A 22524-nucleotide genomic window follows, 5' to 3' on the forward strand; every position below is an offset into this window, starting at 1 on the left:
TCTTGAAATTGTTGGGCCAAGGTGTAGCAGTACCTAGGTTTTTAGCATAGCAGCTTCTTTGTTACATTTGGTGAAGCCTCGTAGGTTGGGCCTCCTTGTCTTCTTGATTTGCCTGTTGAGTGCTTTCCTACATCTTTGTTCTCTGTTGTGCTTGGCAGGAACTTCAATGAGCTTTACTCTTCCTGTTGTATTTGCTTTAGGTGCTTTTGCATTATGTACTGTATTTAACTTTGATAGAGGTTTGCTTGCACGTTGGTTAGTTTATTCAATTGCTACCTGTTTGGGCATTATTCCATTTGCTTTGCTGAGACTCATTTGTGTCAATTAGCTTTCTGACTGCTCATCTTATGTCATTCAGCTTGTTTTGCTGCGACTTATTTTGTGTCCTTCAACTTGTTTATGCTGCGACTTGTTTTATGCCGTTCAGCTTGTTTATGCTATGACTTTTTGTTTTGTGCCGCTTACTTCTCTTCGTAAGGGCTTATTGTATTTTTGTCTTCCCCTTTCCTCTCCCCCTCAAAGAGGTGAGCTAAGTGGGACTAAGAGAACCTTAATGTTGCCCACGTAGCTCATCTCCTTCGTTTTCCCTTGTCTCTCCTGCTCAAGCTGAACGTGCCAGGCCGCCCCCTCAGGCGTCCCTGAGGTGGTGCCCTGTTTTACTTTGAGTAGGTGAGATGAGGTTTTAGGGAGGGATGCTTTAATTTGTCGTCTGGCGCTATTTTGCTAGTTGGATCCTTTATGTACTTGGTCAGTTCAGCTTCTATCCACTTGGTAAACTAGTCTACCGCCACTATGAGGTACTTTCTGCCCGCTGACCCAGTGGTGAATGGTCCCAATATGTCCATTCCCCACTGAGCAAAAGGGATCTGCCTGATGATTGGGGTCAGATCATTTGATGGTTGGTTTATGACTGGGAAGTACTTTTGGCATTTGTTGCATTTTTTCACATATGCCAGCGCGTCTTGAGCTAGAGTTGGCCAATATGCACCCCTTCTTAGAACTTCCACCCCTAATGCTTTTCCACCAATGTGGTTGGCGCATATTCCTGAGTGGGCTTCTTCCATAATGCTTTCTTGCTCCCACTATGGGATACACCATAGCAGTGGCTTTGAGAAGCCCTTCTTGTTGAGCTCTCCATTCATCACCACGTACCAATGGGCGTCTTTCTTCACTTTCTTCGCTTGTACTTCATTGTCAGGCAGTGTAGGCGTCGTTCGAAGTGCGCCTACGCAAAAAGCATGTTGTGAATATGCTTGGCACTCATAGGAAGTGGGAATTGACATTACGATTAGGGACAACGATTAGGGACAAATAAAGTAGGGAGCCGCCAACAAGTTTTTAAGGAACTTGTAAACCGTCCACGGATCATAAAAAGGCAACCACGATAAGGGACAACGATAGGCAACAACGATTGACCCGTGAAGGTTACACCCCATTCATAATCCATGAGATTACTAACTCCATATGGTTCGGAACCACGAAAGGAGGATCGGGGATGATGGTACGAAGTGAGTCATGGAGTCACATTCGCCCGTATTGGCCTCTACTCGATTCTTATAGTGAAAAGTGATTCCTGCGATCTCAAAGGCATACAAACAAAATATTCAATTTGCTCCAAACTATTATTAAGCTAAATTGGTTGAATATTAATGCAACATATAATTCTAAAATATTGTGATCACTTGATTAAACAACAAGATTAAAAGGAACCTAAACCGGTTGTCCAAATTATCTTATTAGGCGTGATTTTCAATTACATATTCCCTTTAACATGCAATATGGTGATCATAAAAAATACAATATAATAAACATTAAAATTGGAAGCAATTTAACAATAATAGTGTTAACCAAATCAAATAATAATAATAACAACCCTAATCATGATACTGGCAATATTAAAAATAAAATAAGAGTAATTAAATTAATTAATTACTCACATTCCGCGCGTTCCTTTAAATTGCTACATCATGAATAAACTGTTAGTAACTTCAATAAAAATATAAAGTAAATGGAAATTAAATTAAAGTAGAGTTGATTTGGTCCAAACCCTCAGTCAATTATATCTTTCACGCCTTGGTTTAAGTATAGAACTTTGGGTATTGTATGAACTCCTTGGAGTGCTTAAGGAAGAAATGATAGAATTAGAAATATAGGTTTAAGGCTTAGAATATGTGAGAGAGAGATGAGAACGATTTTTGGTGTAAAGAGAGAAAGAGAGAAGGATTTGATGATCAAGCTTGTTGATGAATAAAAAAGGGGAGATATGACCTCTATTTATAAGAGGAAAAGAGGGGTCGAATCAAGAAAAGATAAGAATTCGAATCGGATAAAACGCTTGCGATAGACAGCAGTTTTTGCGGTTTTTGTTTTTATCATATCTTTTGAAACAGAAATCGGAATAAGATGAATAAGATATGGTTGGAAAGCTCTTGAAGTCTACTTTCTAACCCAATTGAAATCAGATTAAAATATTATGTAGAACAAAAGATATAGCCGAAATAGTGAGACGGTTTCAGTTTTGGATAGAGTTTGACATTTTATTCATATCTTTTCCGTTATAGCTCGGAATTGATATTATAATATATCATTGGAAAGATAATTTCAAGGGCTATCCAACCATATAAAATTTAGATAAAAACTATAATACACGAAAATAATATCTGTCTATCTTTGAACGTCTTTCAATTCGGATATAAATAGGATTTTCAAAAAAAGGAGTTTTATTCAATTTCAAACTATTTAATCTTATCTTTTCAAAAAGGATAATTAATATCTTTTAGAAACTTATAGAAGCTTCCAATTAATCCTAATTGGTTTAGGAATGGGGTTAAATAATTTGGACCCTCCACATGATCATTGGGTCGTAGGTAAGGTGGGCTTAGGTTCGGTTTGGGCTAGGTTAATATTTTGGCCATAACTTATTTGTTATAACTCGGATTTGGGCTTATAATATATCGTTGGAAAGATATTTTAAAGCCCCATCCAAATATTCAATCATTAGACCCTGATTATGGACCAAAATAAACTGGAATAAACGTTTTTATAAAAAGGACACGAAATGATTGATTTTAAAGGACACGAAATGAATTATTTTGGGTTTAAAGGCACAAAAAGAGGAAAATGAGTTATGGTTTGGGGAAATGGGCTAAGAATTGGGTTGGTTTATGAAATGGAAATATGGATTTAAGCACTCCAAAAATTAAATACTCAACCCGACCAATAATGGCGGTGAAAGGTTGTTCATCATCGGGTTTGGTTTTGGGGAGACATTTTTAGGTGTCTACAGGCAGCGAGCCATGAACTTTGTACGCCAGAAGGTCTGCGAACCAGGCTCTCTGCTGCCCAATGCAGTTTACCTGCTCCTTTTTAGCAATACTACTTTCCTCTAGGACTACAACCATCACTGTCCTTGTGAGGCTATGTAGTGTGGAGCTGGCCAACTTTGATAAAGCGTCAGCTTGGAAGTTTCCTGCTCTGGGAACCAAGTCTATCTAAAAGTGAACCAGCTGGGCTGCCATCTCATTTACTTTAGTTACATATTTCAACATGGCGGCTTCTGTAATCTCATACGCTCCCCGCAGTTGGCAGGAGACGAGCTGAGAGTCAGTCTGCAGATGGACTTTGCGGGCTCCGGCCGCGATACTCATATGCAGGCCTGCCAGCACTGCCTCGTACTCTGCTTCATTGTTTGATGCTTTGAACTTGAACTTTATGGCGTACTCGAATACATTTCCCTTTGGGGATGTCATTATGACTCCTGCCCCGCTCCCTGTTTGGGCTGAGGATCCATCTACTTCTACCTTCCAGACTCAAACGTCATCTTCTTTTTCTTCATAAGAGGCCTCCACGATGAAGTCTGCTAAGGCTTGTGCCTTGATGTATGGCTGCCCTAGGTTTGACCTCGAACTCGTACTCAAAAAGCTCGATGGCCCATTTTAAGAGTCTGCCTGATCCATATACTGTAACACTTTTTCCAGCGGGTGATTTATGAGGATTTGTATTGCGTGCGCGACAAAATATGGTTTCAGCTTCCTTGCTGTTGTTACCAATGCGAAGGCCAGTTTCTCTACCAATGGGTATCTCTGCTCTGCCTCAGTCAGTACATGGCTCATGAAGTATATTGGCCTTTGCTGTTTTTGTCTTTCTACCAGTAGAACGGCTGCAATTGTCTGAATTGACGTAGAGATATACAGCTGTAACTTTTCCCTTAGCTCCGGGCTGATCATTGTTGGGAACTTAGTCAAATGTTCCTTAATGCCTTCAAAGGCTTCCTTTTCTGCGGTCCCCCACTTAAATTCTCTGTTCCCTTTCAACAGCTGGTAAAACGGCAGAGCCTTGTCTGCTGACTTGCTGATGAACCTAGTGAGCGCGGCCATTCTGCCTGTCAACCGCATGATGTTTTTGATGCATTTAGGCTTGGGTAGGCTTAGGACTTGCTTTGACCTTTTTCGGATTTGTATCTATTCCTCTCTCACTGATCAGGAAACCTAAGAGTTTTCCCGAGCTCACTTCGAAGACACATTTCTTTGGATTGAGTTTGATTTTGTACTTGTTCAGGGTGGCAAATGTTTCTTCCAAATCCATGACATGCCCTGCCTGCGTGACACTCTTAACAATTGAGTCGTCAACGTACACCTCGACATTTCTACCCTTTTGGTGCAGGAACACTCTATTCATTGTCTTCTGAAAGGTTGCCCTAACATTCTTCAGCCCGAAGGGCATAGCTATGTAATTGTACACTCCCCCTTCGGTGATGAATGCGGTTTTGTGCCTGTCGGGACCATGCAGGCTGATCTGATGATACCCTGAGAAGGCATCCATGAAGCTTAGTAGGGCGTGCCCGCTGGTTAAGTCTACCAGCTGATCAATCCGTGGCAGCGGGTAACAGTATTTTGGGCATGCCTTGTTGAGATCCGTGAAATCAACACACATTCTCCACTGGCCATTTGCCTTCTTTACCATGACCACGTTGGCTAACCACTCTGGGTAATCACAAGGTTCGATGAACCCCTGCTTCCAAGAGTTTCTCCACTTCCTCCTGAATTGCCTGATTTTTCTCCATGGAGAAGCTTCGCTTTTTCTGCCTGACTGGCTTAATATCCTCCTTCACATTCAGCCCGTGGACCATGACTACAGGGTTAGTTCCAGGCATCTCATCTGCGGAAAATGCAAAAATATCCTTGTTCTTTCTCAGTAGCTCTTTGAGGTATACCCCTACTCCGAGATCGACATCTTTCCCGATTTTTACTGTTCTCGAAGGATCGCCTTCTATGAGCTCAACTGCGACATGCTCCCCACTAGGAAGTGGTCTAGCCATCTCCTCTTTCGCAGGCTCAAAGTTTTCCATTGCTAACTTTTGTTTATCCTTCTCCCTGTGATATTCCTCGCGTTTCCTTTTTCTTGACTTCCTCTCAGTCTGCTCGGTGGACCCTCGTTCTGAGATTGGCTGCTGCTTGATCTTTGCAGGCTGCTTTAGGGCAGTTATGTAACATTGCTGGGCCGTCTTCTGGCTTCCCTGAGCTTTGCTGACCGCCCCTCCGCCTATCTTGTGGATGAGCGGCCTTCCAATGATCACGTTATAGGGCGAAGGAGAGTTTATCAGAAGGAACTCTGCTCAAACATCATGCCTTTTTGACCTTTCCCCCACTTGAACCGAAAGCTCAATTATACCTTCTGGAGTTAGCCCTGATCCATTAAACCCGGTGACTTCATAACTCACCCTTTTCAGGTCTTTCTTATCCAATTTCAGCTCGTTGAATGTGCTGATGTATATGATGTTGGCTGAGCTGCCTCCATCTATCAATATCCTGTCCACTTCCCAGTTCGCTATCCTCATTGTCACCACCAGTGGGTTGTCGTGAGGGTAGATTATGCCTTTCTTGTCATACTCATCAAATGTGGCTCGCGGCTGCGAGGGAAGTGGTGGCCATCTGTGCTTCTCATTATAGTTTATTTGATGTATCATTGCCCGCAGATCTGCCCGTGCTTTGCTCATTGTTCCCCCGTGCACTGGTCCTCCATTGATTACGCCCTCTGGCTTACTATCTCTGTCTCTGTCCTCAGCGGGACCCCTGTGACCTTAGCGGGACCCTCTACGGTCACGACCAAATCTATCCTCGTCCTTTCTTATGGGATGGTCAGTGTGCTGTCTAAACTAATTCAGGTACCCTCTCCTGACCAGGTCCTTAATGTTATCCTTTAGATGCGTGCATTCGTCAGTGGTATGGTCGTGGTCCCTGTGGAAGTCACACCACTTGCTGGGATCACGATTCCTATTAACCATTCTCGGAGGTCTCTGCCACTTATCATCAGCTTTGTTCACACTGAAGATGTGAGACCTCGAGTGGTTTAGTGGGGTATATTGATCGAACCTTCCAGGCCTTCCCCTTCTCTTCGGATCTGATCTTCTCACCCATACAACTTTATCCGCTTCCCTGCGACTTCGCTCAGCCCTGCTCGGTTGGTCAACCCTGGCTGTATTACCTGCCCGGGTGACCTCTGTCCGCTTAACTGAGTTGCTCGGTGCCTTTCCACTCAGCATTGCTTTGTCCGTTTCGTCTGCCTTGATGAACTCATGCGCTTTACCCAGCGCTTCAGCTAGTGTTTTAAGGCTCTTACGCCCCATGTACGCTCTGAATGGTGAGCGTGGTAGCAAGCCGCTCTGCATTGCTAGCAGTGCTACCTCTTGACTCATATTTGGAATGGTTGTTGCCTCCTTGTTGAATCTGGTGATGAACTCCCTCAGGGGCTCGGTCTTTCCCCTGAACTAACGACGTCAACTCAGTTGTCATCTTAGTTCGATCTACCAAGGTTATGAAATCCTCCATGAACATTCTCTTCAGCTGATTATACAAGTATACGGAACATTTGGGAATGGCTCCATACCACTCCGCTGCTAGCCCCTCAAGGGTTGGTGGGAACGCTTTACACCAAACTGAGTCCGTCATGGTATAGAGTACCATGTGGTTCTCAAAAGCTGATATGTGGCTTTTAGGTGTTGTGGTCACATTGTACCTGAAGCTCGACATTTTTACTTTCTCCATTGGTTCCTTTAGAATCTTCCGGCAAAATGGGGAATCATCTGGAACAACCTGGATTCACGCTCGCTTGTCTCTCTCCGGGCTGGGTCCTCGCTCTGAGCTGCCGACCTACCGCGGGGAACCCGCTTCTCTAGGCTGATATGAGCCTGGGCTACTTCCTCCACACTCTATTTCTCGATTCAGATTGCGAGCTTCCAACTCCAATACCCTTTTCCTCAGCTGAACGAGCTCCTTCTGCTCGGGGGTGAGGGTTGTGGGCGTTGGCTTCTTTACTACAGGCTCCGCAGCTGCCACTGTCGGTGACGGGCTCGCTCCCTTACACATATTGGCAAGGACTCCCGTCATTGCTGCCAGCCGTTCCTTACTGCACTTAGAGAGGTTCTACAGGATGGCTGTCATGTTTACGGGTTGCGGTTTCTAGGTTACAGGTGTTGAAACAATGGGCTCATTGTTCGCGCCTGTTAACGGCATTCCGTATTTAAAAATGGAATAAGATTCTGTCGGATCGACTAGTTTTGACGCCGCTTTAACTGCAGCTGATGCCGATCCGATGGGGTTGGATTTCTGTGAGATGGTCGATTTGGGTTTTTAGGTGGATCCTTTGAGATCAACAGTTGCTGTTGGTGTTTTTTGTGGTGTTTGGTTGGTGTCGTTGGTTTTGGGTATAGGTGTTTGTACAGCCTCTTCTCCGGCCATGGTGGTTTGTTAACTAGTCCCTAGCTCAGTTGCTGAACCTCAGGCTAGATGATCATTCCCCTCCTTCTAGCGCCAATTGTTCCAGGTGTGGATCCAAGGGTTCTGCTGGGTGAGCTGGGTCCCGTCAACAACCTACACACGGCAGCACACGTAAACTGCCCTCGGGGGTGGCTCGAGGAACCCCCATCCGAAGCTTAAGTTAGAGAGTGTTTAAAGAGAGAAAGTGTACTTAGAGAGATATAGAAAGTATAATAACTTAAGTGTCTAACCTTTTTTTCGTTGTACTTTACCCTCTATTTATAGGCGTATCATCTCCTTCATGGAGAGTTCAGCCTGGTCAGCCTTGCGGGCTGACTCCACCGAGTTGCTGAGCCCTCCTTAATTGTCTTCTCGGCAGTGAGTTCGCACCCTGGGGGCTGGGCGATAGTTCAGCGGGAGCTATCCTATACAACTAGCCCCTCAAGAGGTGGTATGAGGTCACTCATGCCGACTCTTTATATGCAGGTACAGTCTTCTTATCTGAGCCTAGCTGGAAGGAATAGCTCTGCAGGAGCTATCCCCTACAGGATGAATAAAATTGATTGATGTTGAGGCATGTTTATTAGATTTGTCTTGAATCGTTTGTGCTTGATTTTGATTCATTGGGGTGAGACATGTTTTATGCATTGATTGATGAGCTCTTCGCTTAGGGACAAGCAAAGGTTTGGCTTGGGGGAGTTTGATGTGTCTAATTTATATAGTATTTTACCCCCGTCCCTTGGTCATAATTAGTAGTGTTTTTTGCTCTTTAGAGCCGCTTTATTACTAATATGTGTTTTCTAGTGTTTTCGTAGTTTTGGTTGAGTGTTGTAGGGAATTGCACTTTTGGAGTATTTTCCCGAGATTTTATGGAGCAACTACGAGCATTGGAGGAGCACGACCATCTTTCCTAGCCCAAGATTGGTTAGAGTCATCAAGCCGGTGAATAAGGGCTCGACTTATGTGAAGATGAGGCATTTGGACCGGATTATTAAAGCCCCAAGGAGGATATTTGGTTTGGGCCGAAGTTACGAGCCCAAACGAAGAAGTCTAAGATGCCCAAAGTATTACCGCCCGGTGCAAAGGTAACCGCCCGATGGTGCGCCCGATGGTGCGCCCGATCGGGCAAAGAAGACTTATATCGCAGCGATTCTTCGCCCGATCTCGCGCCCGATCGGGCGCGAGAGAAGAGAAGCCCCGAAGTAAAAAGGCGCGCCCGATCGGGCGCGTGTTTTTGGAGCTTTATTTAAGCGTCGTTTTAGTTTGTTTTAGCTTAGGATTTTCTAGCTTAGTATAAGTACGCTTTTGTTAAGCGAGTTTAGTATTCTTTTCTCCCTTCCCTTAACTTTTACTCTCTTTCTCTCTTCTCTTAGTATAAGTCAGCCCCATTCCCCATGTTCAGCCTTTAAACAGTTTTGCTTGGCTTGATGACATGGCTGATGTGAATCGGTTTGACCATTATGTAGTGCGGGGTGGCAGCGCTGCGACTTCATCACCGTCTCCTTCTCCAGCCGTGAACTCGAACAGGATGGCTGAGTCTCCAGGTGACTGTGCTTTTTATAACTGCCAGCCTACCTACGTTGTGGAGCTCGTAGAGGAGGGCAAGACTGACTTCTTTTTAGATGACAAGTGCTATGGTCCGAAAAACTGCGTGCTGGATTCCAGCTGGCGTAAGGATGCTAGGAGGTTGAACCTTGCTTTTGTGGAACAAAATTTTTATGGCTTTGGTGAAGGTTATGAGCTGGTTTTGCCTGCTGAAGGTGCAAAGCTGTCTGCTCCCCCTACTGGTCATATTGCGGTGTTTGCCTCCTAGCTTGACTTGGGTCTGAGGTCCCCTCTTGACCCTACCCTGGAGAAGGTGTTCCGTGCTTTCAACCTCTACATTGCTTTGCTACACCCTACTTCCCTGCATACCTTCATATGCTTGCTATGGTTTCTGCGGTTTTGGAGATATCTTGAGTCCCTGCACCAGTTCAAGTCTTTAATGAGCCTAAAAAGGCCTGCTTCTGGCTTAGAGTCTTGGTGGTACTACGTGGCTCACAAGGAGGGTAGAGTTTTGCCTTACCCGAAGCTTGGTTGCTTTCGGGACTGGAATGGTAAGTTCTTCTGGGTGAAGGTGCCTTCAACTTTTGTTGTGCCGCGCAACTTCCGGGAAATTTGCACCAATATGGCTGGAGTTACCGTTTCCCCTGCTGAGCCCTCTCGTGAGACAGAAGCCTTTGATGCTCTGCGGGGAGCGAGGACGGGCGATGTAAAGTTTCCCAAGATCTGGTTGCCTAACTCCTTGTATATCGTGGGTAACGAGCAGCTCTCTGCAATGCGTTTATGCTATACACATGAGGCTGGTAAGTTATGTTTTTCTTTTCTGCGCGTTTTAAGAATTTTCTTCTTCTTTTCTTCTTTATTTCACCCCTTATGCTTTTTTTTGTCTCTTGGTCCCTTTGTTTTCAGGTTATGACAAATAAACAGGCGCATTCTCGGGCTGACTAACTGACATGTCTATTTTATATAGTATTTTACCCCCGTCTCTTGGTCATAATTGGTAGTGTTTTTGGCTCTTTAGAGCCACTTTTATTACTAATTGGTATTTTCTAGTGTTCTTTTAGTTTTGGTTGAGTTTTGTAGGGAAGTGCACTTTTGGAGCATTTTCCCGTGATTTTATGGAGCGACTACAAGCATTAGAGGAGCACGACCACTTTCATAGCCCAAGATCGGTTGGAGTCATCAAGCCGGTGTTTAAGGGCTCGACTTATGTGGAGAAGAGGCGTTGGATCGAGTGATTAAAGCCCCAAAGAGGATATGTGGTTTAGGCCAAGTTACGAGCCCAAAAAAGGAGTCTAAATAGCCCAAGTAGTCACCGCCCAGTGCAAGGTTTCCCGCCTGAAGGCGCGCCCAATCGGGCAGGGTAGAAGAACAAAGTTGCACCATCACTTTGCCCGAGCTCGCGCCTGACCGGGCGCGAGAGAAGTGCCCATGAAGAAAAAGGCAGGCCCGATCGGGCGGCGCCTCGCCCGATCAGGCGTATGTTTCTGAAGAAGAGTTATAGCGTCATTTTAACTTGTTTAAGCTTAGGATTTGTTAACTGAGTATAAGTATGCTTTTGTTAAGCGAGTTTAGGACTCTCCCTTACTCTCTCTCCTTTCTCTCTCTTATTTTTCTCCTCTCTTTCTCTCTCTAACTTTTCTCTCTCTCTCCTCTTAAACTCTTAGTATTATTTTCTCTTTTATTTCTCTCTCTACAACTCTTGGTTTAATTCCATCTCTTGTTTCCCTTAACTTTGGTAACGATTTCTTCTCTTTTAATCTCAATATTTTATTCTCTTCCTTTGATTATGACTTGTTTAATTGCTTTGTTTAGTTTAGAATTAATTATGTGTGATTAGTTTAATTCTAGGTGTATAGGATAGCTCCTGCTGAACTATCGCCCAGCTCCCAAGGTGCGCACTCATGGTCGAGAGAACAACTGTGAGGGGCTCACCAGCACCCATAGCCCAAAAACCGCAGCCCATAAACATGCCAGCCATCCTGCAGAACCTCTCTAAGTGCAGTAAGGAGCAGCTGGCAGCAATGACAGCAATCCTTGCTAACCTTGGTAAGGGAGCAAGCTCGTCACCAACAACAGCAACTACCGAACCGGCGGTAAAGAAGCCAACACCCACAACCCTCCCGCCGAGCAGAAGGAGCTCGTCCAGCTGAGGAAGAAAGTACTGGAGTTGGAAGCTCGCAATCTGAACCGAGAATGGAGCGTGGAGGAAATACCTTAGGCTAGGGTTAGCCCGGAGAGGCGAGTTCCTCGCAGCAGGTCACCAACCTCAGAGCGGGGACCCAACCTGGATAGGGAGAAGCGGGCACAGATCTAGATTATTCCGGATGATTCTCCATTTTGTCGGGAGATTCTAGAAGAGCCGATGGAGAAGTTAAAGATGCCGAGCTGTAGATATAATAGAACCACAACGCCTAAGAGCCATATATCAGTTTTTGAGAATCACATGGTGCTCTATACCATGACAGATTCAGTCTGGTGCAAAGCGTTCCCACCAACCCTGGAGGGGCTAGCTGTGGAGTGGCATGGAGCCATTCCAAAAGGTTCCGTATACTCATATAATCAGCTGAAAAGGATGTTCATGAATCATTTTATAACATTGGTAGATCGAACCAAGATGACAACTAAGCTGATGTCACTAGTTCAGGGGAAGGATGAGCCCTTGAGGGAGTTTATCACCAGATTCAACAAGGAGGCAACAACCATCCCAAATATGAGCCAGGAGGTAGCGCTGCTGGCAATGCAGAGCGGTTTGCTACCAGGCTCACTGTTCAGAGCGTATATGGGGCGTAAGAGCCTCAAAACGCTAGCTAAAGCGCCAGGTAAAGCGCACGAGTTCGACCAATATACCCCGCTAACCCACTCGAGGTCTCTCATCTTCAGCGTGAACAAAGCTGACGATAAGTGGCAGAGACCCCCAAGGATGGTTAATAGGAATCGTGATCCCAGCAAGTGGTGTGACTTCCATAAGGACCATGGCCACACCACTGATGAGTGCACACATATGAAGGACAACATAGAAGATCTAGTCTGGAGAGGGTACCTAAATCAGTTCAAGCAGCACGCTGATCCTCCCGAAAGAAGGGATGAGGATAGAACAGGTCGTGACCGCAGAGGAGGTTACAGGGGTCCCGCTGAGGACAGGGTCAGAGATAGTAAGCCAGAGGGAAGAGTGTATGTGATTAGTGGAGGACCAGTACACGGGGGAACGGTGAACAAGGCACGAGCAGACCTGCGAGCGATGATACATCAGATAAATTATAATGAGAAGCGCAGATGGCCGCCTCTTCCCCCGCAGCCGCGAGTTACATTTGATGAATATGACCAAACGGGCATAGTCTATCCTCTTGATGACCCGCTGGTGGTGATAATGAGAATAGCAAATTGGGAAGTGGATCGAATGTTGATAGATGGGGGCAGCTCAACCAACATCATATACATCAGCGCATTCAAAGAACTGAAGCTAGACAGGGAAGATCTAAAAAGGGTGAGTTATGAAGTCACCGGGTTCAATGGGTCCGGATTGACTCAAGAGGGCATAATTGAGCTCTCAGTCCGAGTAGGAGAAAGGTAAAAAAGGCGCGATGTTCGGGCAGAGTTCCTGGTGATAGACTCTTCTTCAGCTTACAATGTGATCATGGGAAGGCCGCTCATTCATAAGATCGGCGGTGTTGTTTCCACCTACCACCTTGCCATGGCCTACACAACTAATGAGGGACGGTCGGCAAAGCTTAGGGGGAGCCAAAAGACGGCTCGACAATGTTACATAACTGCTCTAAAGCAGCCTGCCAGGATCAGGCAGCAGCTGATCTCAGAGCAAAGGTTCATTGAGCAACCTGAGAAAAAGTTAAGGAAAAGGAAGCGCGAAGAATACTACAGGGAAAAGGAGAAGCAAAAGCTGGCTATGAAAAATTTTGAGCCTACAAAGGAGGAAATGGCTAGGCCACTTCTTAGCGGGGAGCACGTTACAATTGAGCTCACGGAAGATGATCCTTCGAGAATAGTGAAAATCGGAAAGGATATTGATCTAGGAGTGGGGGTACACCTTATAGAACTGCTGAGAAAGAGCAAGGACATCTTCGCGTTTTCAGCGGATGAGATGCCTGGAATTGACCCTGCAGTCATGATCCGCAGGCTGAATGTGAGGGAAGATATTAAGCCAGTAAGACAAAAGAAATGAAGCTTCTCCACGGAGAAAAATCAGGCTATTCAGGAAGAAGTGGAAAAAATTCTGGAAGCTGGATTCATAGAGCCTTGTGACTATCCAGAATGGTTAGCCTACGTGGTCATGGTGAAGAAGGCAAATGGCCAGTGGAGGATGTGTGTTGACTTCACTAACCTCAACAAAGCCTGCCCGAAGGACTGTTACTCGCTGCCACGAATCGATCAGCTTGTAGATTCAACTAGTGGGCATCCCTTGCTCATCTTCATGGATGCCTTCTCACGGTACCATCAAATCAGCTTGCACAACCCGGATAGATAGAAAACCGCATTCATCACCGAGGGGGGAGTGTACAATTACATAGCTATGCCCTTCGGGCTGAAGAATGCTGGAGCAACTTTTCAGAAGACAATGGACAGAGTGTTCATGCACTAGAAGGGTAGAAATGTTGAGGTCTACGTGGACGAATTAATTGTCAAGAGCGTCACGTAGGCAGGACATATCGTGGATTTAGAAGAAATATTTGCCACCCTGAACAAGTACAATATTAAACTCAACCTGAAGAAATGTGTCTTCGGGGTGAGTTCAGGAAAATTCTTAGGCTTCCTAATCAGCGAAAGAGGGATAGACGCAAATCCGGAGAAAGTCAAGGCAGTCCTAAGCCTACCTGAGCCTAAGTGCATCAAAGACATCATGCGGCTGACAGGCAGAATGACTTCGCTGACCAGATTCATCAGCAAGTCAGCCGACAAAGCCTTGCCATTCTACCAGCTGTTGAAAGGGAACAGGGAATTTAAATGGGGAGCTGCAAAAAAGGAAGCTTTTGAAGGTATTAAGGAGCACCTGACTAAGCTCCCAACAATGATCAGGCCGGAGCTGAAGGAAAAATTTTAGCTATACATTTTTGCGTCTATTTAGACAATCGCGACCGTTCTCCTGGTAGAAAGACAAAAACAGCAAAGGCCATTATACTTTGTGAGCCACATGCTGATGCAGAGCAAAGGTACCCATTGGAAGAGAAGTTGACTTTTGCAGTGGTAACAACAGCAAGAAAATTAAAGCCATATTTTGACGGGCACATAATTCAAATCCTCACAAATCACCCGTTGAAGAAAGCGTTACAGAAAATGGACGCGTCAGGCAGACTCCTGAAGTGGGCTATTGAGCTCTCCGAGTATGAATTTGAGGTCGAACCCAGAGCGGCTATCAAAGCGCAGGCCTTAGCAGACTTCATTGTAGAAGCCTTGTACGAGGAGAAGGAGGATGATATTGGTATCTAGAAGGTGGAGGTAGATGGATCGTTAGCCCAAACAAGGAGTGGAGCAGGAATCATAATGACATCCCTAGAGGGAAATGTATTCGAGTATGCCATAAAATTCAAATTCAAGGCATCAAACAACGAGTCAGAGTGCGAGGCAGCTATGGCAGGCCTGCGTATGAGCATCGCATCCGTAGCTAGGAAAGTCCATCTAAAGACTGAATCTTAGCTTGTCGCCAGTCAGCAGAGGGGGAGTATGAGATCAGGAAGTCCACAATGTTGAAGTATGTGACCTAACGCGGGTCGAAGCTAGGTCGTTGAGGCTAACCCCTACCCATGGTCAAAACAAAATTTGTAAACACTCAGCACACCCCTACACAAGTATAACGGTAAGTCGAGGGTCGAACCCAAAGGAATGGTGGGCTATTGTCTATTGTCTATGGTCAAGCTATTCCGAAGTCTAGAGATAGGGTGTGAATTCTATGCTAAAACAAGACGACAAATAAACGAGAAGAAATCAAATGTAATAAGCACTAGGGCTAGGATCCACATGTAGTCATAATGGAATCAATTAATTGGGAGGTCAAATTGGCTAAGTCAAGCAATGTGAGGGAAGATCAATCATGCAACCAATAGAGCATATCGAGCTATTCTCCTAGAGATCTAACTAGCGTCCACTACGATAAACTCTAGCTAGGAAACATCACAAGACACCTCAATCGTGTAAATGCAAGCCACAAATCAATGGTCCGTATCAATGTGAACTTACAATGCAATCTAGTGCAACAATCAAAGTTGGCCAATCTTTAATCAATCACACACATGCACATGATCATCAACCAAATTTAATCACATTATCAACTCCATCAATTATCCACAATTAGCACTAATCCATTACTCATACATGCTTCACCATTACCCTAGCAAATAATCTACTCACTAACCATTGAAATTAAGATCAAAACATAACTAATCAACAAATTCATCATAATCAAATCAAACAAGCTAAAATCAAACGCAAATCAATCAAACTTCAATCAAACTTGAACAATCAATAAAGCAAATGAAATCAAACTAACGATCAAACTATAGATTGAATTAAAGAAAAGAAATCCTTACAAACTTGATCAAAAATCAAAGGAAAATGTAGAAATCTTCAATCATCAACAATACACCATGAACTTCTCTCTCTAAAAACCTAGAGTTTCTCTCTCTAAAAAGATGATCAAAAAATAATGTGAAATGATAATCCTCTCTAAAAATAGAAGGAAAGACTATATATAGGAAAGATACAAAAGAAGAGTTAGTTAGATCGTCCCAAAAGTACCCCCGGAAGGTGCGGTCGCATCAAGGAAGAGGTGCGGCCGCGATAAAAAGGGTACGGAGCAGAGACCTAGGGGGGCGCGCCCGCGCCACCTAGGTGCACGGTCGCACCCCTTGCGTGCGCGCCCGCGCCACCTAGGTGCACGGTCGCACCCCTTGCGTGCGCGCCCGCACCTGGCAGCAGGGCACCCCCTCTCTTCTTCGTCCGAGCTCATCCTCGTGCGCTCGTCTTGGTGATGATGATGAACACTAAGGTAGGCAGTCTTGAAATGGATATTTTGGTGGGTTCATGCCAAAGATGATGCCCCCACCGCATGCGTGCACAGATCTCTTGACTTGCTCCTTGCATTTCTTCAAACTTTAAGCTCCAAAAGACGAACATGAGGCATCCAAATTGATGAGAAATATGATAGGAAGGCTCGGGAATCCTTGGGAACACGATCATAACCTGAAAACAAACGAAAACAAGCAAATAAAAGGGAAAAAGAACAAATAATTAACAAAGAAATGCATAAAACAAGAAAACTAACTAAGGAAAGCACAAACTAAAGAAATAAAGAACAAAACTAAGGAAAACTATAGAAAAGAGCTATAAAATAGCATGAAAATCATCCTAAAAGAAGCCAAATGAGTGCCATAAATGACACTCATCATGACCAAGGTGAAGGAGCTGGCTGCTCAGCTAGTCCACTTCCAGATAGACTTGGTCCCTAGAGCAGGAAATTCCCAGGAAATTCCTCAAGCAAAACAAAGCAAGAAAGAATAAGGATGAAAGACTTATTCAAAAAGAAAAAAAAAGACTCAAGATGAGAATATACACTAAGACTCACTGTCGTAGGAATCACGGTTGCTTTTAGCTACAGCAAGCCCTTTAAACCCCAAAGTCGCCTATGAGGACGAGTGAGGTCTCGTAAGGGTGTCCTAAGAGTTTACCCACAACTCTCCCCCAACATTAAAGAGGCAAAACCATTAAAAGAAGAGAAAAGGGAAAAGGAAAACAAAATCTTTGCGAAATGGACTTACAAAGTGACTACAATGAAAATGAATGAAAATCTTTCTCAAGTAATCAAGGTATGCACTTTTCAAGATATCCAAGGTTGATTGAAACATAGGGCATGCTAGGCATAGGAACTAGACATCACAATCCACGTTCATCCCAAACAATCTTACCGCGTTCTCCCCACTAGTCTCAAATCTCCCCTTAGTGAGCATCCCAATGATTCCTCGAAGGAACCGGAAAAAAGGGATTTATTTAGGCTATTCGACAATCTTGACTATGCATCCCCTTTCCTTAGGCAATGACCCATGATTCCCTCCCCCGAATAGTGACTCAACTTTCTAGGTCGAAAGGTCTTTCCCCAAGGTTGTAACGTAAGGCATAAAGGGTGAAGGTAGGCTAAAATTTAAAATTTGGCGGTTTTCCTAAAAAGTGAAGCAAAAGGGTGATCAATCCTTAACATCACGATCAAGAAATCACCAAACAAAAACAACACCCCCAAGCTTAATCAAAGCTATACTTACAAGAAATATGTAAATAAAGCGTAAACGCTTCTCCCCCAAGCTTAAATGAAGCATTGTCCTCATTGCTTAGAAGGAGAAAAGAATACATCAAAATATTTATGAAATTTTCACTTTTTCAATTTCTTTTATTTGTTTTTTTTTATGCTTTGCTTTGTCCTTGCCTTTTTTTAACTTTGGACGGCTTTTTCAATATTGCACTTATTTGTCCATGCCTTTTATAATGTAGGACGGCTCTTTACCTATACTCATTTGCCATTATTCACAAAGAAGACATAACACAATCTTGCTTTCATAAGAACCAAACATTCCAATATCTCCACCACAAACTCCAACAAATATGATCAATTGCTTCACAAAAACAAGAAAAGAAAGAAAATGAAACAAAAGGCAAAAGATCTAAAGATGTGGCTTGAAAAGAAGGAATAGGCTCAAATGGTTGCAAGAAGGCAAATGTAAACCCAAAAACAAGGATGAAACAAACTATCCTAAAAATGAAAAATACCACCCCGAAAAAGTTGCCTTTGTCCACCCTAGATAGCTCAGTCTCGGGTTTAAGAATCATAAATCAAGCTTTATAGATTAGGTTTGCAATAGTCAAGGATCCACGCCGCTCATACAAAATAGGTTTAAGGCTTGAAAAACAATGAACCTCACATGGATGTAGCAAAAACTCACTAGTGGTGCCAAATCGACTATAGGGAGCAACTACCAAGCATGCCACAAACAAGTAGAATCCGACTTCATGATCCTCCTAGTTCAAACCAACTACCCTAGCATACATCTATCCTAGAGTCAATCAAACATAGTCTCAAACCGTGCATACCTTTACCACCTAGGAAGAAATTCATGCAAAAGACAAAGTCCAATGTACAAAGTCCAACTCATAAGGAAAACAAAAATGGTGAAAAATAAGCCTCAAAATCAAACCACAAACCAAAACAAGAACAAAGGAAAAATAAAAGAAAAGAAAAGTAAAAGAAAATAAAAGGAAAGGAAAGTCATAGATAAGGGAAGAATAGAAGAAATGGAGAAAAGAACTAGAAAACAAGTTAAACACATATATCCCAATCGACATACAAGTGATCGAATGACAACATCGTCAACGATCCCAAACACATTACGTGTTAACAAGCAATCATCCTTGAACTATTCAACTTCCCCTAAACTAAACCTAATCTATGCATCCAAATAAAATAAAGAGAAAAATTAGAAAGGTCTCACCAGGCTATCCATGCTTAGCATAATAAAGAAAGGCGATAGAAAGAACCACCTTCGTTGCACTCCAAAATCGTAAGCATTATCAAAAAGCCATGTGAGAATAAGATAAGCAAAAGGAGCTATAAACAAAGAAAAAGGTTAGTAACATCAAAACAAAAGAAAGAAACTACAAAATAAAACTAAACTAGGTTAACAAAGACTCTAAACAACTAAGCAAAACTAAATCTAAACTAACAAAGAGTAAAAAGGAAAATAAAGAAAAACTAAGTAAGCAACTAAACAACTAACTAACTAAAGAAACTATACTACGAGATTTGGATTCATGGGATTTGGATTAAAGGGTTTTGGAGATAAGAAATTTGGATTCATGGGAGCGAGGAGCAAACAACATCATCACAAAGAAAGCATCATAACAACAATAGCAAATCAAGCTCATGGGGCTAGCAACAAGCATCAAAAGGACTAGAGACCAAGAAATGAAAACCATCAAGTAAGAGGCAAATAGAATACAAGGCATGCAACAACAACAAATATTGGCAACCGAGACACAAAAGAAGTTCCCCCAAGCTAAACATGAATACATCTCAACATCCCAACAATACAAAGCAAGAACATAAAACATAAGGGATGGAGGTAAAAAGCACAAAAAGCGAGGGAACTAAGAATCACCACCACCACTACCACTTGGCCCGGCCTCGTTGGAATCATTGTTTCCCATGTAGTCATCGAAGGTTGGGGGTGAGTATGGAGCCCAACCTTCGGTGAACCCCTCGGGCCAACCATAATGCCCCTTGAAGTTATCTTGTTGCCAAGGGGCAAGAGACATGAATTCCTTGGGCAAAGCGAGCTCAAGAGGATGGTTAGGGTGCATATAGGGGTAATTAGGATCACCCCTATAGTCACACCCTCCGGGAGCACGGTAATCATAGTTACCATGCTCGTCCGGGTAGGAACGAGGCTCGATACCGGGCTCTAGAGGCCCTAGCCAATAAGGATGCCCTTGCGAAGGTATAGGACCTTTCTGGGGCGGAAAGTAAGGATAGTTAACCGAAGGAACGATGTTCCCGCGGTTAACCTCCGCATCATACAATTGTTGTTGTTGAATGAACATACCTTGTTGCATTTCGGAGATACCTCTCATTTGGGTGTAGAGGGCTTCAAAATCTTGGTCATACATGCCCTCCAAGAGGATTCTCATACCGCTCATTTGGTTGCTAAGGGCTTGCAAGTCGGAGCTAGAAAATTGAGGTTGTTGCCCTTTCCTTTGTTGTTGTTGTTGTTGTTGTGGAACTTGTTGTTGTTGTTGTCGAAGTTGATGTTGTTGTTGATGTTGTGGCACTTCTTCTTCTTCTTCTTCTTCTTCTTCTTCTTCTTCTTCTTCTTCTTCTTCTTCTTCCTCCTCGTCGGAGTCGAAGTAGGGTCGCCGGTAGCTCTTGGGGACATGCCACACATCTGCGGTTTCCAACCGGTGAAGAGATGTCAAGGAAGGGTTGGGAAGGAAGCACCAATACTTGTTATCCCAAAGCCACTCATAATGCCCCTCTTCATAATGTTTGAAGATGAATTGAATTTGCCCCAATTGTTTCATATCGAGGTAGATCGAGGTGGCATCTCCAACCGGCTTGCAATAAGGCAAATAGTGATCAAGTTGGAGGTTTGTCAAGAGCCGAGTGACCATTCCCCCACAAGGTATCTCACCGGTGCTCCGGTCTTGCAAGGCGACACAATAGGTAGCAAAGACGTACCCCAAGTTCAACCGTCCACGATATTCTCCTCTAGTGGCCAACCAAAGAATCTTGAGCTCCAATTTGCTCATTTTTCCCAACTCTTGCTTGGGGAAGACCAAGTACCCCAAAAGACGGTGCACCACCCGAAGACAAGGTTGGTACACACTGCTTATCTTGGCTTCTTTGGTGACAAACTCACCACCACCGGAGATATCATCCCGCCAAGAGTCTTGATCATACTCCGCAAAAATGTAAGGCTTTAGATCAAAGATGTCACCATAAGGATCGAAATCTAGAGCGGCATTGAATTGCTCTAAGGCGTAGTCGAAGAATTCGTTGAAGATTTGGAATCGAACCCTATATTGACCGTCTACGGGAACAAGCTCAACCATAGCAAGGAATTCCAAAGTAGGCTCAACATAGGTGCGGTAGCTGTTGGCGAAGAAAGAACCCATCCGAAGGTTGATCAACAATTCCCTCACATCTTCATCTATACCCAACTTGGACATGTCATGTTGGAAGTAGTGTCTCGTGGGTTTGATGGAGCGTTGGTCTTTGAGTTTTTGGTATCGGTTCTTTTGTTTTTGGTCATGGATTTTTTTTTTGGAAGTGGAGTGGTTTGTCATTTTTGGGGGGAGGAAGTGCTAGGGGTAGGCTCTTCAATGGAGATGTTGGTTTTTCATTTCTTGGTAAGCTTTTTGAGAATGTTTGACATGTTGAATTCCAAGCTTAAAATCACCAAAAACCAAGCACAAATTTTCCAACACCAATCCATAAAATTCACCAACCAAGAATTTCAACTTCCACCAATCACAAACTAAATCCAAATTGCCACACAACCACCAAACAATCAATAATTCCTTCTCACACAACCAAAATCATAAGAACACCAACCAATTCCACAAATACACCTTACTACCCAAACTACCAAAATTCAAATTCCAAATTATTCAACCAAATTGCTCACAATAGCTACAAAATCAACAAACAACACAATGTAAGGTGAAATCAAGCAACAAACAACTCAAATAATCATCCAAAAACCAAAATCAATCATCAAAATAAATAAAACCCATACTACTACTATTCATGCTCATGAAAAATTCAATACATGCAAATATATGATATAATTAAGCAAATTAAAGCTAGAGAAGATGATTATACCATATATGGAGCAAGATTGAACCACTTTTAGCCACCAATTTCCACCAAATCAAAAAGCCCCAAATTTTACCCAAGCAGGGAGGAGAGAGATTGAGGGTTTAATTTGGTGAAATAAGTATGTTTTTGATGATTTGGATGAAAATGTAGATGATTTTGGTGAATTTGGAGTGAAGATTTGTGTAGAAAGTGATGAAATTGGATCAGAATGAGGGGAGGTATGGTTCGGCTAAGAGGGTATGAGGATGATGAAGCTCGAAGGGGGAAGGAGGAAAGAAGGAAAAATGAGGGAAAAAGGAGAAAAAGAAAAATAAAGGGGGTTAGCCGGCTGGTGCGCGCCCGCCCATGCTGGTGCGCGGCCGCACCTGCCAGGTGTGCGGCCGCACCCCTTGCGTGCGCGCCAGCACCTGGCCTAGGCCTACCCGATTTCTCTTTATTTTTTTTTTGGTGCGTTCAACGGTTGGTTTATCGATCAAGATCAACACTTCGGCTCTTGAACCCACTGAAAGTGGCAGATTCAAATCAAGATTTTAGTGGGTTCAAAATTCCAAAATGATGGTAGCACCACATGAACCCACCAAAAACAAATTTCCTTCAATTTTAAAGCACAAAATCCCTAACTTACCTCACTAAAATTCTTACCCCTTTTACCTCAAATCTCGATGAAATCGAGTATAATCACATCAAAAACCGCAAATCACTTTCTCATTCTTCATGCTCACTTGATGAAATCCAATCCCAAAAATGCAACCTACAAATCCAATCAAGTAGAGAAGTGAAAGAAAAGAAAAGAAACTTAAAAGAAGGAAAAATAAGAAAAATTCAAAAATAAAAAAGAAAAGTTAGAAATCTCCGGGT

The 22524-nt window shown here is 43.5% G+C and overlaps 2 protein-coding genes across 2 annotated transcripts; one reads left to right on the forward strand and one right to left on the reverse strand.

Moving 5' to 3' along the window:
* Positions 1 to 3935: 3935 nt before the first annotated feature.
* Positions 3936 to 4376, reverse strand: LOC145636700 (uncharacterized). Its single transcript, XM_081688262.1, has one exon. It carries the CDS (start codon positions 4374 to 4376, stop codon positions 3936 to 3938), a length of 441 nt encoding a protein of 146 aa, XP_081544388.1.
* A 7300-nt stretch (positions 4377 to 11676) lies between these two features.
* Positions 11677 to 12870, forward strand: LOC145636701 (uncharacterized). Its single transcript, XM_081688263.1, has one exon. The coding sequence runs from the start codon at positions 11677 to 11679 to the stop codon at positions 12868 to 12870; it is 1194 nt and encodes a 397-aa protein (XP_081544389.1).
* Positions 12871 to 22524: the final 9654 nt, after the last annotated feature.

Source organism: Chenopodium album, chromosome 6 (assembly GCF_948465745.1).
Source record: "Chenopodium album chromosome 6, dcCheAlbu1.1, whole genome shotgun sequence".
Lineage (NCBI taxonomy): Eukaryota > Viridiplantae > Streptophyta > Magnoliopsida > Caryophyllales > Amaranthaceae > Chenopodium > Chenopodium album.

Coding starts and splice junctions, on each gene's coding strand:
- LOC145636700 (XM_081688262.1), bottom strand. CDS start 4,376: ATGGCCGCGCTCACTAGGTTCATCAGCAAGTCAGCAGACAAGGCTCTG.
- LOC145636701 (XM_081688263.1), top strand. CDS start 11,677: ATGCCGAGCTGTAGATATAATAGAACCACAACGCCTAAGAGCCATATA.